The sequence below is a fragment of the Astatotilapia calliptera genome, chromosome 4, assembly GCF_964374335.1.
Source record: "Astatotilapia calliptera chromosome 4, fAstCal68.1, whole genome shotgun sequence".
NCBI lineage: Eukaryota > Metazoa > Chordata > Actinopteri > Cichliformes > Cichlidae > Astatotilapia > Astatotilapia calliptera.
The window spans coordinates 33,724,477-33,737,883 of NC_137425.1; the positions used below are offsets into that span (position 1 = coordinate 33,724,477).

The 13,407-nt window shown below is 43.3% G+C and overlaps 1 protein-coding gene across 5 annotated transcripts in view; it reads right to left on the minus strand.

Moving 5' to 3' along the window:
• Positions 1-13,407, minus strand: part of caskin1 (CASK interacting protein 1) — a 112,636-nt gene that overhangs the window by 9,167 nt on the left and 90,062 nt on the right. For 2 of the 5 annotated variants that reach the window (XM_026166136.2, XM_026166135.2), the window contains exons 12-18: positions 12,797-12,901; positions 11,887-12,005; positions 6,196-6,277; positions 5,545-5,654; positions 3,033-3,143; positions 1,358-1,459; positions 1,037-1,175 (exon numbers count right to left, since the gene is read on the minus strand). In XM_026166136.2, the coding sequence (XP_026021921.2) occupies positions 1,037-1,175; positions 1,358-1,459; positions 3,033-3,143; positions 5,545-5,654; positions 6,196-6,277; positions 11,887-12,005; positions 12,797-12,901 (768 nt within the window). The remainder of the gene's footprint in view (positions 1-1,036; positions 1,176-1,357; positions 1,460-3,032; positions 3,144-5,544; positions 5,655-6,195; positions 6,278-11,886; positions 12,006-12,796; positions 12,902-13,407) is intronic. The other 3 variants (XM_026166141.2, XM_026166137.2, XM_026166139.2) reach the window with 2 other exon arrangements.

Sequence of the window (13,407 nt, forward strand, 5' to 3'; positions counted from 1 at the left end):
CATGGCTTGGGTTTGTGCTCTGACATGCACTGTCAACTGTACGACCTTATATAGACAGGTGTGAGACAAATCATGTCCAATCAACTGAATTTATTACAGATGGAGTCCAATCAAGTTCATCGTCTGACAGATGATCAGTGGAAGAAGGACACACCTGATCTCAATTTTGAGTGTCAACTTTTTTCACTCATTATGGTGTATATGTAGAATTTTGAGATGAAAAATTAACTTAATTCATTTTGGAGTCTGTAACACGTCATTATGTGGAACAAGTGAAGCCCTGAGAATACTTTCCAAACTCTCTGCATATGCTTATATACGTATTCTGGTTTTAAGTCTGCATTTTAATCACTTCACTCGTTTATTTTTGAGATTACTGGTTACTTTCATCTCTATTAAGTGCACCTAACATACATAAAGCTATGCTCAAATGTGAATGTTGGCCACATTATACACCACATGCAGAGTCTTGTGATTAGTAGGGGATACTGTAGCTTAACTTTCATGTTTCTGTCATGGTCTGTGGAATGCGTGATGCTCGGGTAGCCACACCCCCGGGCTGGGCCATCACTAGCACACCTGCTCTCCATCCCGGTGATTACACGGAGATCCACTTAATCCGGCGCTGACGGATGCTCCACGCCAGTCCGTAGTCATCCCCACAGTGATTTCTACTCGGCGTCTGCTACCTGCCTGTCCGCCGGCTCAACTGGATCTCGCGGCGCTCACCTGGCCCACTCGCCATTCCACGGACTTCCTGCCCCCACGGACTGCCACACTTCCCTCCCGAGCTCCCACGGTTCCGTTCTATCCCCCCCGCCGTCCCGATCCCGGCTTCCTCGTGTCATTGTTTCCCCGGATTTTTAGTTTCTGTTTTGCTCTCTACTTTCCCCGGGTCGCCTTTCGTTGTTTTAATAAAGTGTCTTTTTGTTAGCTCGGAGTCTGCGCCTGGATCCTTTCGTGCCCGCGCACCACGGCGCATGACAGTTTCACAGTGGAAAAACAAAACAAGCACTGCATTGTTTGTTTGTCGTACCCAGTTTGGTGATGCCTATTTCCTGCAGGTCTTCCCAAGTGATGTCCGTGATGAAGTCGATGTTCTCGTAACCGTTCTGCACTAACATCTGGTGGTACTGGCTTAGACCAATAGAAGATAGCCATTCTCCTAGGCTAGCCTGTAAGAATGCCAGAAATAAGAGCGCTGAGCAGGCAGTAGCTTGTAGCTTCCCATGGTAGCTCAGAATATTAGCCCACAGGACACTTCGTGTCATGATCAACCAATCAAAGTTTTGGCATAGCAATGACATACAAGCATCTATTTGACTGGTTTAAAAAGTCTGTGTGTGCGTGTACTCACAGGTTTATGCTCAGGCAGCCACTCTGTAACACTTAGCTTGTTAATCTCTGATGTTATCTTCTTTCTGTGACCTGGTTTAGTTATTCCAATAGCGGTCAGATCCTACACACACACAAACATGTAAGTAAGAAGCTGTAAGTATATGTTCAGGCATTTTTATTCCACAAAGTACAAGAAAATCTCCCCAAGTGCCCATCACTCTCTGTCGTTCTCTCTCTGTCTTCCACACACACACACTCAGAAGAAAATTTGCAACACAAGAGATGGCGTGATATCTGATGAAGGCTTCTGTCGGCTAAAGGGAGAAGAGCGCGGATGTGTCAAACCCATAAGAAAAGCATGGCAAACAAAAGCAAATGTCTGCAGTGAAAGGAGGCGGCCAAAATGAAAAAAACAGGCTGAATCTGGTACGCAGACATGACCGCACTTTGATATAAAGAAGACAGAAATATCACAGAGCGCTGCACGGCACAAGTGCTACATTTGACTTCAGTGCAACTCACTGGAAGTTGTTAGGACACCCGAGAACACACTTTTATACAACAGCCGCCACGTACACTTGGCTGCATAAATCATTTTGTGGGACGAACCAGGAGACGAGGCCTCCGCTCAGTGACACATCTCTGATGAGAAAAGCCCTTTAAGCCATCGCTAATCTGAGTCCCTTCAGCGTGCACAAAGTGTGCATATATACACAAGTAATTTATGAATGCTATAAATTATTTGTTTTTAAGTGTGGCAGGGCCAGGATTGTTCCTCAAAGCTAGCAGCAGCAGGAGCAGTGTTGGAGGTGAGGTGAAGGGTCACAAAGTCGAACACAAGTTCACTGAGTTGGTTTTTGAATGTGTTAAATTTCTCTGCGTTCAACCGGCAGCTTAAAATGGAAACAACAAACACGTAAAAATACTATAGGTATCATCACAGGAGGATTTTTGTCTTTTATGGACTTTGTTTTAAGATCTTGATGCTAACATTTAAACCAGAGCTTATTTTTAATTCATATTTAGGCAGAATTCTGAAGACAATATTTAAACACAAAAACATTACATAATAATTTCCCCATACTGCAACTCTTTATTTGACATTCTCTTCTGAGTAAAAAGGAACTACTTTTAAAGGTCCACACATTAAGTACGACACACAACTTGCATTAAGTGACCACTAGGGTGTACCAAGAGCCACAGTACGCAGTAACATACAGTCGTCTTGTACTGGTTATTTTCTGTTTAACATTTTGCAAAAATAGGGATACGAACAGCAAGATGACTCGTGTCTCATTATCTTCATGGCCATTTTATGACCTTTCTTCAGACTTGAGCCGATGGCAAAGGTTTTAATACTGTGGGGCTGGTGAGAGCCCAGAGACTCAACAGTACGCGAAGGGGTTCACACATTTAAACCTTTTCTGGAGTCAGAGGGGGAAGGCAATACATGATCGAGGGGGGAGGAAAGTGAACGTAGGCAGGTGAGGCACGAGGCAGGAAAAGGCAGGTGGTTGGTTGAGTGGTTTAATTGTGCTCACTTGCGATTTTGTTTTGTAAAATAAATTATTTACATGCATATTGAAAACATCAAGGACAACACAAATCAAAGTCGTGCAGACTTGTTCTCATTGTGGTCCTTGGAGGTGCCTGCGACCTCTCTGGGAGTCAGGGTCAGGGTTTAGTTGCCTTACCTCCGGGGTCATTCGGCTAATGGTGGGCAAGTCATACCCAGCGCCCAGGAAGTTTGGAGCGTAGACCTGCAGCTGAAAGTCGCTCAGCCATTGGACAACGGCCTCTGAGCTCTACGGGAGAGAAGACAGGGGGCATGCGGTCACTGGCTCCATGTGTTTCTTCGACAGCCATTTTTTTTTCTCAGCAGGGCCAAGTAGGGCAAAAGAGGGGCTACATTTTAATGACCATGTCTTGTCATCTTTAGGGTGGTCCTAAGCTAATTCTTACACATTAATGGATGATTCAGCGGTATTATAAGCTGGCTGGCTACTGAAATAGCCCTGGACAGCCTCCCTTGGTCCTGCAGTGAAAACCAGGCTAAGGTTAGGAAGGGAAAACGTCCAGTCGACAGAATCTCAGCTACTACAGAAGGTCAGATTAGCAACAACAGGCTAATCTGTATCTTACACTTTACAGCTGGAAAGCAGAGAAAACACATAGTGTCTACTGTTTGTTTTGCACAGTGCTGCAAAAAAGGCAACGCCAGAAAACGCTGCTCTTAATTAGAAGCATACACATTCGCTTTTGCACACTTCCCCTTTTCAGATACTTTCACACTTCTAACCCCGATTTTCTGACTGATTGCATGTTAACTCAAAACCTTAAAAATTCACATTATAAGTTCAGCTTTCTGTCCATGTTTTATCTGTGATTGGCGTCTGTTAGACCGGCAGATGTTAGCTAACCAGGATGCGACATGAAAAGTGGGAAGCCACTGAGGCCTGGAAATCCTGGGTCTGGGATGTAGCTTAGCATGCTAAACAACAGTCAGACTAGCAAATATTTCCCTCCTGTTTTACAGTCCAACAATACCACAGGGTCAAAGACAGGCCTCTTACTGTTAAACGTAACTTTAAGCTAATCTTTGACTTCTTACGATTGCTACTGGAGTAAGCAAGTGTTATTGTTTTTGAAATAACTAAAAAAAATTCTAAGTGATTTTGATACTTTATACAGATTTTAAGAAACCAATTAGTTACTGGCTTTAAAGAACTTCATTAAGTTTGATTAAATGTGTAGCAATAAAAGTTGGACAATGTGGGACAGGTTATCAATGCTGTTGTGTGGTGTGAATATTCCAGGTGATTTGATATTGATCATGTAGGACAACTACAGGATACAGTTTTCTGCCTCGATAAGTCCAACATTCAGAAATGAAAAGTTTGTTTATATGGTGTTATGATATGTGTGCCCTCTATCTGTCCTATTTCTCACGAGGCTCATGTGTTGGCTTTTATAAACTAGACCCAATCAAGACTGAACACCGTATCAATATATGGGGTGAGCGTCGAAGGAATAAAAATGCTGTGCAGTCCCAGGTAAATTTGTTGCTTGGTGACCTTCATTATGACCCAGACCTTTATTATGATGGAGTATGGTTAAAGTAGTGTCCTGCTGTGTGACAGCAGATGGAAAAGCAATCGGCCTAACTGGAAAACCACTGCTTGACTTCTTCCCACTCACACGCTGCTTTTCTTTAAACTCCCACATCCCTCCTGTCACTCTTGTTTTTCTCCATTCTTTCAGGCTCTTTCTCTCTTTCCCCGTGTCCCTCCTGCTTCCTCAAAGTCCCTCAAGAACCACCGGCGTTCTTCCCATCGTTCTTCCCATCGTTCTTCCCATCGTTCTTCCACGTTACCCGTCTAGGGAAGTATTGTGAAGCTGGGTGCAGAGGAATCGGGACTCTATCTAACAGATGGTCAGTAGAACATGGCTTACATGCTAGTGTGTGCACACATATACTGCAGGCAAGCGATGCACACTACCACCATGACCACCTGCTATTTAAATATGCTCACTGTTTTGTTTTTGGTTTTGTTTTGAACATGAAACGATTGTACAATGACACGTGAAGTCAAACACATGGGCAAACATGCACACATACACTGTACAGTAAATGACAATTTATTGCACATGGTGCAAGCTCAGATTTCACACTTTTAGTGCTAAGTCCACCCACGTTATGCACACTGCTGGGCCCCTGCCAGCACACACACACAACACACACCCGCCAATATCTAACTAGGATGTCCTTCCCTCAGGTGCACTATCAGATGTTTTTCCAGCAAAGTAAGAAAAATACAGCAATGGAAGAAGAGAAGCTGCAACTAAAAGGGGCGAATAACAATGGCCAGCAGGTAAAAGATAACAGAAATGCAGGATTTTCTCACACGCACACACGATTCCTCGTTCACGTTCATACAGGATCCACTCTCACACTCACCGTGTCGTGGCTGCATCCGAAAACTCGCAGCACGGACGAAGCCAGCTGCGAGAGAAACCGATGGGACATCCTGGTGTGTGTGTGTGTGTGTGTGTGTGTGTGTGTGTACAAGTGTGAGAGCGAGTGTTGTGGTTGTGGTGACTGAGAAGCTACGTTCTTATCATCCTGCAGTTAGATGCTGATGGTGGTGACTGCCTGTATGTGTTTGCATGAAAGGCGGAATCTGTAGGGATTTGGGACTGTCCTACCTTCCCCTCGCATGGACCCTCCCCCTTCCTGGTTGCCGTGGCATCATAAGGCGGCGCTTCGTGGAGTGGACAGCCTGATTGGCTCGACGTCCGAGAGGAGCTGGCAGAGCCTGTGAGGAGAAATATTGTTGGCCAGTCACAAATTGTCGTCCTATGCTTGCATACTTGGATCGATCAACAGGTGAGTTTATCGCTTGCTATCTGACCTCGAATCTCCTCCTTTAACTGCCTTGCGATCGGTCGTCTTCATTGTTTTGATGCTCAACCAACAGAATTCCTGGTTCCCAACATACAGCAAACCTTTTTTTAACCAATCACACCCTTCTACACTCCCTCCTACATCCCCTGCCTTGGCCATCTGTCTACCAAACAAGCCAAGATCTTTTTGTGTGTGAAAGCAAATGATGACATTTTCTAAAAGACCTGTGGATTAAGACTCATCCCACTCTCTTGCTCCCTGGTTCTGCTCTTCTCCTCTTTATTAGAAAGCATTGGCTCTTCTTTCTCTCACCAGCTTCCTGCTGCTTGTGCTTCGGTTTGTGTTATCAAATATTACAGTATGCCTAAAATACTTGGCGGTGAGATCAGTAATAAGCAACAAGAGGAAACGGAGAAAGCCTTCTTTCTTTTCTGGTCACCTGCCTGGCCTACCTGGAGGCTGATCCACAGACTTGGATTGCTCCATCAGATGCTCCTTCGCTTTGGCAGACTGAGACAAGACGGTGGCTAAAAGCTGGAAAAAACAAGTCCACACAAACACAGCACATTTATGAGACCACACTTTCATACACAGGAGCACCAACTTCTAACGACTTTCTTTTTACTGCCCTGACGTGGCATTCATTTTTTTCCAACATGCTGAAAATACAGCATATTTTCATCTCGATGCATGCTCAATCATCCCAAAGGTTGATTCTGTTCATCTGGACGTTTTCAGAGGGAGAAATGTTTCGTCACTCATCCAAGTCTTCAGTCTCAGCTGACTGCAGGTTTGCCCAGTCTTAGGCTACGTCCACACTAATACGTTTTCCTTTGAAAACGCATCTTTTTCTCTCAGTTTTGGCCTCCCGTCCACACTGAGACGGCGTTTTCGTTCAAGGATAACGCAGCATTTTGAAAACGCTCTCCAAAGCGCATACGTTTGAAAACGCCGTTTTCGCGTCGCAGTGTGGACAGCGAACCCGGAGCCTTTTCGAAAACGATGACGCATTTTAGTCACGTGATGCAGTCATGTGACCAATTAAACTAAGATAGCGGAGGGCATTTTGCAGCTCTGAAGTTTGACAGCCCTATTAAAGATTAATAACAGTTTGTACATGATTCAGAGAGCTTTTCTTTAAATTCTTTCATTCTCACTCGCTTTTGCAACTTTGTAATTTGTGTTACTCACAGACTCGCAACTCCACCTCATTGTTAGTCCATTTAAAAAAAGCTTTTCCTCGACAGTTTGCCGCGACGTTTCAAAAAGCCGGAAAGTAAATAAGCAGCAGACAGAAATGAGGCAGGTTGAATCTTCTTGCGTTTCACGCATGCTCAGGACTGGATCGTAAGTGTTTTCAGTCGTTTCAATGTGGACGCACAACTCTGTGAAAACGTCTGAAAACGTTAGCGTGGACGCGGAGCGTTTTCAGATGAAAACGTGTAAATAGACTGCAGCGTCGACGAGGTAGCTCTTCTGTGTTGTGCCATCCGCTTCGCCAGAGGTTGTTTGGTTTCCCCGATGTATAAATCCTGACAATCCTCCTGCACTGAACAGCGTACACTATGTTACTCTGTTTGTGTCGGGGACCCGATCCTTGGGTTGGACCAGTTTTTTGGCGCAGCGTGTTTTGGGGTTCAAAAGCCACAGAGACCTGGTGTTTAGAAAAAATGCGTCTCAACTGCTCCGATACTCCTGACACGTACGGGATCACTACGGGTTTTCGCTTGGGCAGCGGTTGTCCTTCCCTCCTGGATCACCTGGAGCTTTCTTTAGGTGATTGGGGAAACCTGGAGTCAGCTGAGACTGAAGACTTGGATGAATGACAAAACATTTCTCCCTCTGAAAACGCTACGTCCACATGAACAGAAGTACAATAGGCCAAGAATAGCTTCATTGCCACACTTCATCTGCCTGTTTGGCTGTTTTCCCACAGACGTCTGTTGGACTGGATGTCTTTTTGTGACCATAGCTATCGCCATCTGGTGGCCTTTCGGTAGAAAGTTTAAGACACTTAATTGGCTTCAGTTTTCCAACATAGAAGCTGCAGCCAAGTTTTAATTTTGTCTACCAGCCATGACCCAGTTAGCCTTGGCCCGCTGATATTAGCTACTTAAGCTAAATATCATTTAGCTAACATTACCGTATCACTACGTTGAGCTAGGAGTTGCGTAGTAGTCCCTTCGATTAACTACTGCTAACTTTCTGATAACTTAACCCCCTTCTGTCGAACACCTTGCTCCTCTGTACACTTAGCAAACCACAGTGTACGATCTCAAACATGGCACTCTTCATTAGCAAGACTTTACTGTCAGAATTAGCATCATATAGAAAGTAAAGACTATAAATTAGAAAACTGTGCATATCTTGCCACAGCTTGCATGGATACATAGTTGGTCAAACCAGTTTTTTAATGTTCTAATGAAAGACATGTTCAGATCAAGCGAAAGGTAATAACATTTCACATTATCATATATTCTTTGTTCTAAACATACTAAAGTTGATGCATCCCAGTAAGAAATCCTTCATTTTTAAGCTCTTAAGATAACTATTAGGTGAAAAATTTTTTTGTCATGAACCACACAGCTGGAAACATGGTGGAAAATTCAGTCAGAGCTTCTTTTCTTTTTTATTATAGATATAAAACCATGTGTTGGCTTCCCTGTGCCAACACGGAGGCCAAATTGAATTTATCTGAGGCATATTAAAACATAACAATGGCAGTAGTATGGAAAGGTTATATATAAAGGCAGGGAATAAACTCACTACTGTTACAATAGTCACCACAGGCTACACATTACACCAGAACAAATGAGGCTGTAGCAGCAAAACTAAAGTACATGTGAGTATATTTCAGGAATAATGAATTCTACTTTTCATTTGTTAAAGAAAAATGTGGTATCGCTTCTAATAAATGTTACTCCACAGGCCATCCATCCTGGATAAAACATGCGTTTAAAGGGTTTGGTTTCCTGAAATCATGATATCTGATGATAAGTGTCCATTTCATGCTCATATACTCATTCTAAATTATCTACTGTTGCCTTCAGGGGACAGTCACACCTTTGCTGAATATCATATCCTCAGTGAGAAAAAAGTCAGTTGCTTGGGTGCTGTTTCTGCCTTTTATAGATTCAGTACCTACATCATCTCAGTTAGAATTGATCTCTGGAGAAAAGGCTGTCTTTTGGGAAAAAAACCCTGACATGATGTATGCCGACTGCCACCGCATTAATCACAGTAAAACATCCTCCTGAAACCTGCAGCACTGCAATAAAAATTGGACTTCCAACGAAAGAGAAACGAGATGCAGAGAGAACAGAGGCTTTCACCGAGTCTGAGCTACACAAATCTGCTGTGTGGTTCTATTACTGTAGTGCGTTCAAATAACTGACATCCATCTGCATAATCTTTTTATGAGAGAAAATGTGGGATATAATGTCCATGTGGCATATCTCTGTGCCACTACTTCAATCTTTAACGTCGTGGTATACTTTACTTTTACAGATGTTTTTTTAATGTTACATCTTATCTATAACAAATAGGAAAATATTAAAAAGAATAATGCATAAAGGCATAGCATAAAAAAGTCAAAGCACAGTTATCCACTCATCTGTTTGCCTACAAACTATTTACATGTGACGTCCTGAACTGTAGCTTCAAACAACAGCCCTGTACCTTCATTTTAAAGACAAGAAGAAATAAAAATGACTTTGATGTTGTCCACTCATTGGTAAGACTTGGAATAAATAAACATTCATAAGGAACAAAGGTTATATCTTCTATTCAATTCAATTCTATTCTATTTATGTAGCGCCAAATCACAACAAACGTCGCCTCACAGCGTTTTATAATGTACAGTAGATACAATATAATAGATCTTCTAAAAGCAGGATTAGTATCATCATGTAAGCCTTCATCAGTGATGATGTACATGGTGGTAGAGCCAATCCCTGAAGCGTTTGCTGCAGGTTTCCTAGTGTTTACTAGTATTTTATACTACAGTCACACTAGGATAAACTGTGGTTCGAGACCATGGCACAGAAAAATCACTGGAACCAGTGAACTTGAGATGTTGTTGTATTTGAAACAACATCCCTCTGAAGATGTGGAGCAGGTCTGCAACCACACAGTCAGTTACTGTGAAGTGACTCTGGTTCATCAAGATGGCGATAAAACAGCAATTAGGTGGAGTCAGTCTGCTTTCAGTGTAAAACTGGTGTCAAGTTTGGATGGTGCAGGGTGGTGGTATCTACAAAATGAGATGCTTTTATATAGCAATATAACCAGAAAACAACCAGCTGCAAACCAGGTTTAGACTCAGATTGATGAAAGGTGTTGGCAAAATGTTATTCCTTTACAAAGGTTTGCAAACCTTTGGAGTACCTGGAAGTGAAGCCCGTTCTTACTCCCGACGCGTAATATACCGACGATTTCTCACATCCCGAGGCGTTCCATTGGAAAGGTGACCACCCACGCTCCTATGCTACGCGCCGGATTGAGCATGAAATCGAATAGGATGACGCTCCTGCGGTAACACACGTTCCAGCCGTGTATTCCAGCCCTGACCCTAATCCCTAATCCTAACCATAACCTTACCTTAACCTTAGTTAGTGTTTTCCAAAGCGATTTAAGTAAAATAAACGTGCATGTGTAGATTGATTCCAAACAGTTCTCATGTTTCCTCATTTTTCCAAACTCGTAATATAGGAACGTGTTGGGTGGCGTAATATACGTGTAAGTGCAATCAGTTGGACTGCAGTTATTTGGAGACACATTTCCCAGGCGACCTGAACAATGAAAGTACTGGGCGGGACTTGAGAGATTTGCAGCCACCAACTAATTGCTGTAACTACAATGCAATCACGAAGCAAGCGCAGATTTTTCCCAGTTGCAGAGGCCGCAGTTTTAACTTTAGTGTGACTGAACCATTATTAGCCCGTTGCCTTAGCACTAAGGAAACCCACATGAATGAAAGTCTCGAAACTTGCTAGCATTACCTAATAACTTAGCACTCTACTAACTTTGAACTTAAAACCTAAACTATAGTCAAAACCAATGGATATTGTCACACTGGCTACATTATACTTTTATAAAATAGTTTTTTTAAATTAAATAAACACAAGCCCCCAAAGCCTGTTCAGTTGTCATTTTTGACCTCCAGTAGCCAAGTAACCAGTCATGAGATGTTACAATTTATTGCACAGCCACAAATATTTCAATTTCAGCTTTTAACTCCCAGCTTGTTACGTTTTACAAACTACGGCTACGTTCACTCTGCAGGTCTTGATGCTCAATTCCGATTTTTTTATCAAATCTGATTTTTTTGTCTGCTCGTTCACACTACAGATAAAATGCGACAGCAAACGCGCTCTAGTGTGAACGCTCAAAGTGCCCACATGCACAAAAGAAGACGTCACACACAACACGCTCTGTTTACACCCAGAGCAAACTATTGTTTGACTGATGGCCTTAATATAAAGACTTCGGACTTTACGTTTCCCAATTTTGCTTTAAGTTATAAAGTTATTTTGTTATTTACAAACTAACTTTATAACGATCCTTATTGCTGTTTTAGAGGAGCGCTGCTTCAAAGGATAGCTGCAGGTTTCTGTCAGAATCTGCAGATTATACAGTACAAATAAAATGTTCACGTTTCTCCAACGCTGTCTTCCCAACATCTACACTGGATGGCCAGGAAGCGTTCGCGATGTCTTCTCCGGCGCTGATAATTGGCGTCTGTCTCGTGTCAGTGACGTAAAAGACGGATTTAATGCGACATGACCATCAAACAGCAGTCGCTTTCTGAAACATCGGATATGTATCGGATTCAGCACCACATACGAAAGTGACCCAGGTCGGATTTGAAAATATCGGATTTGAGCCGTTCACACTGTCACCATGATGGGATAGATGGTCGCACAGGGTCAGAAAAGTCGGATTTGATGCGCTTTCGCCTGCAGTGTGAATGCAGCCTAAAGGACCATTTCATAATACCTCAGAAAATTTCACTACTTGTTTAAGATCATCCGTTAGGTTTAGTCAAGTGTTTGCGTGTGTGTGTGTGTGTGTGTGTGTGTGTGTGTGTGTGTGTGTGTGTGTGTGTGTGTGTGTGTGTGTGTGTGTGTGTGTGTGTAGGGTACCTTAACCCCCTCAGCCTGTGCGTGGAGGATGTGTGCAGCGCTGCCAGCACTCTGCCCACTGCCTGATGACCTCACACTGGTTACACTGCCGGAACTACCGACGCTGCTGCGATCTCCACCTGGAACACGCACACACACACACACACACACACACACACACACACACACACACACAGACGACATACACATACATTCACACACGCATGCAACCGCCCAAACAACACGTATAGATTTTGTTCATACGAATGCAAACATGCAACAAGATGGATGCATACAGTCACACACACACAGACACACACACACAAACACACGCATTGAGTGGTTTAGCTGATATCCAAAGCAGTGTGGTAAGAGGTGTGACTCTCCATTGAAATGCACTGGGCAGCATGTGGTTGGATGCACAGGACGGACAGACAGGGTGACGGACGATTGAGTGACGAACAGAAAAGTGGAATAAAGACACTTTCATACATGTTGCACACACACGTGCGCGCACACACCATCTTTTCTCTTGGGTTTTCTCTCAGATTTTTTAGCTTTCTTGATGTCCCCACACAAGCAGTTGGAAAGACACGCACGCACAAAGACTGTAGACCGATGCAGATGGCTGCAGTCCTACACATAAGGCCGCTGACTTCAGCTAAGCTTCGGATGGAAGGATAAGCAGGAGATGGGAGACTGTCAGGAGCAGGTCAAAGAGTACCTGAAAGCCTTCAAACCACATCATCTTGTGGTTCAAACAAACAGATGAGTGGTTTCTGTCTTCCAGACATTTGTACTACTGTAGGCACTTAGAAATGGCAGCGCTGGGTATGAAAAGTTTTTCTGAATGGCGTCAGATACTGTTTGACCCCTGGTCAGACCTTCAGGTTTCAGGGATTGAGGGCTCAGCGCAGCGCGGCTTAGTTACCTGCCACAGGCTTGCGCAGTACCCAGATCTCTTCATTGGAGCCTCCATGGGGCCCGCTGGACGGGGTAGGAGAACTTTGAGGACTTGCCTCTGAGCCGCGACAACCTTCAACACAGAATACCACTGTTAGCCGCTAACTGACTCTAAAGTGACCGAGGAAACTGGTGTTGTTCTGCCACTTAACGCAGTAATACTTCATTTTTCTGTGGAACAGAACTATAGCAATCAGCACTGTGCTTATTTATGCAGCCATGCATTACACTTTTATTTTATAAAAACACTAATAATTGTCTATTTTGCTGCTAAATGTTCCCATTTCATAGGTAGCTGCTAACACCATGCGTCATGAGTCAACGTATGGTAGCTTTGTATTCAATTACAAGGTCCACAGAACAAGTGGGACTAACAGTAACTGTCCACATGTTCACAATAATACTGCAGGGCTTACGTCTGCTCTTTCTTTTTATATGTTTGTGATATTTAGCATTCAAATTTGACCTCAGAGTGGATTTAATATGAGGTTAGCACACAGGTCTGCACTTAATACTGCAGCTATCAATGCTACGTATGTGTACTGTACTATGTAACAAGTTCATATGATATATATTTAT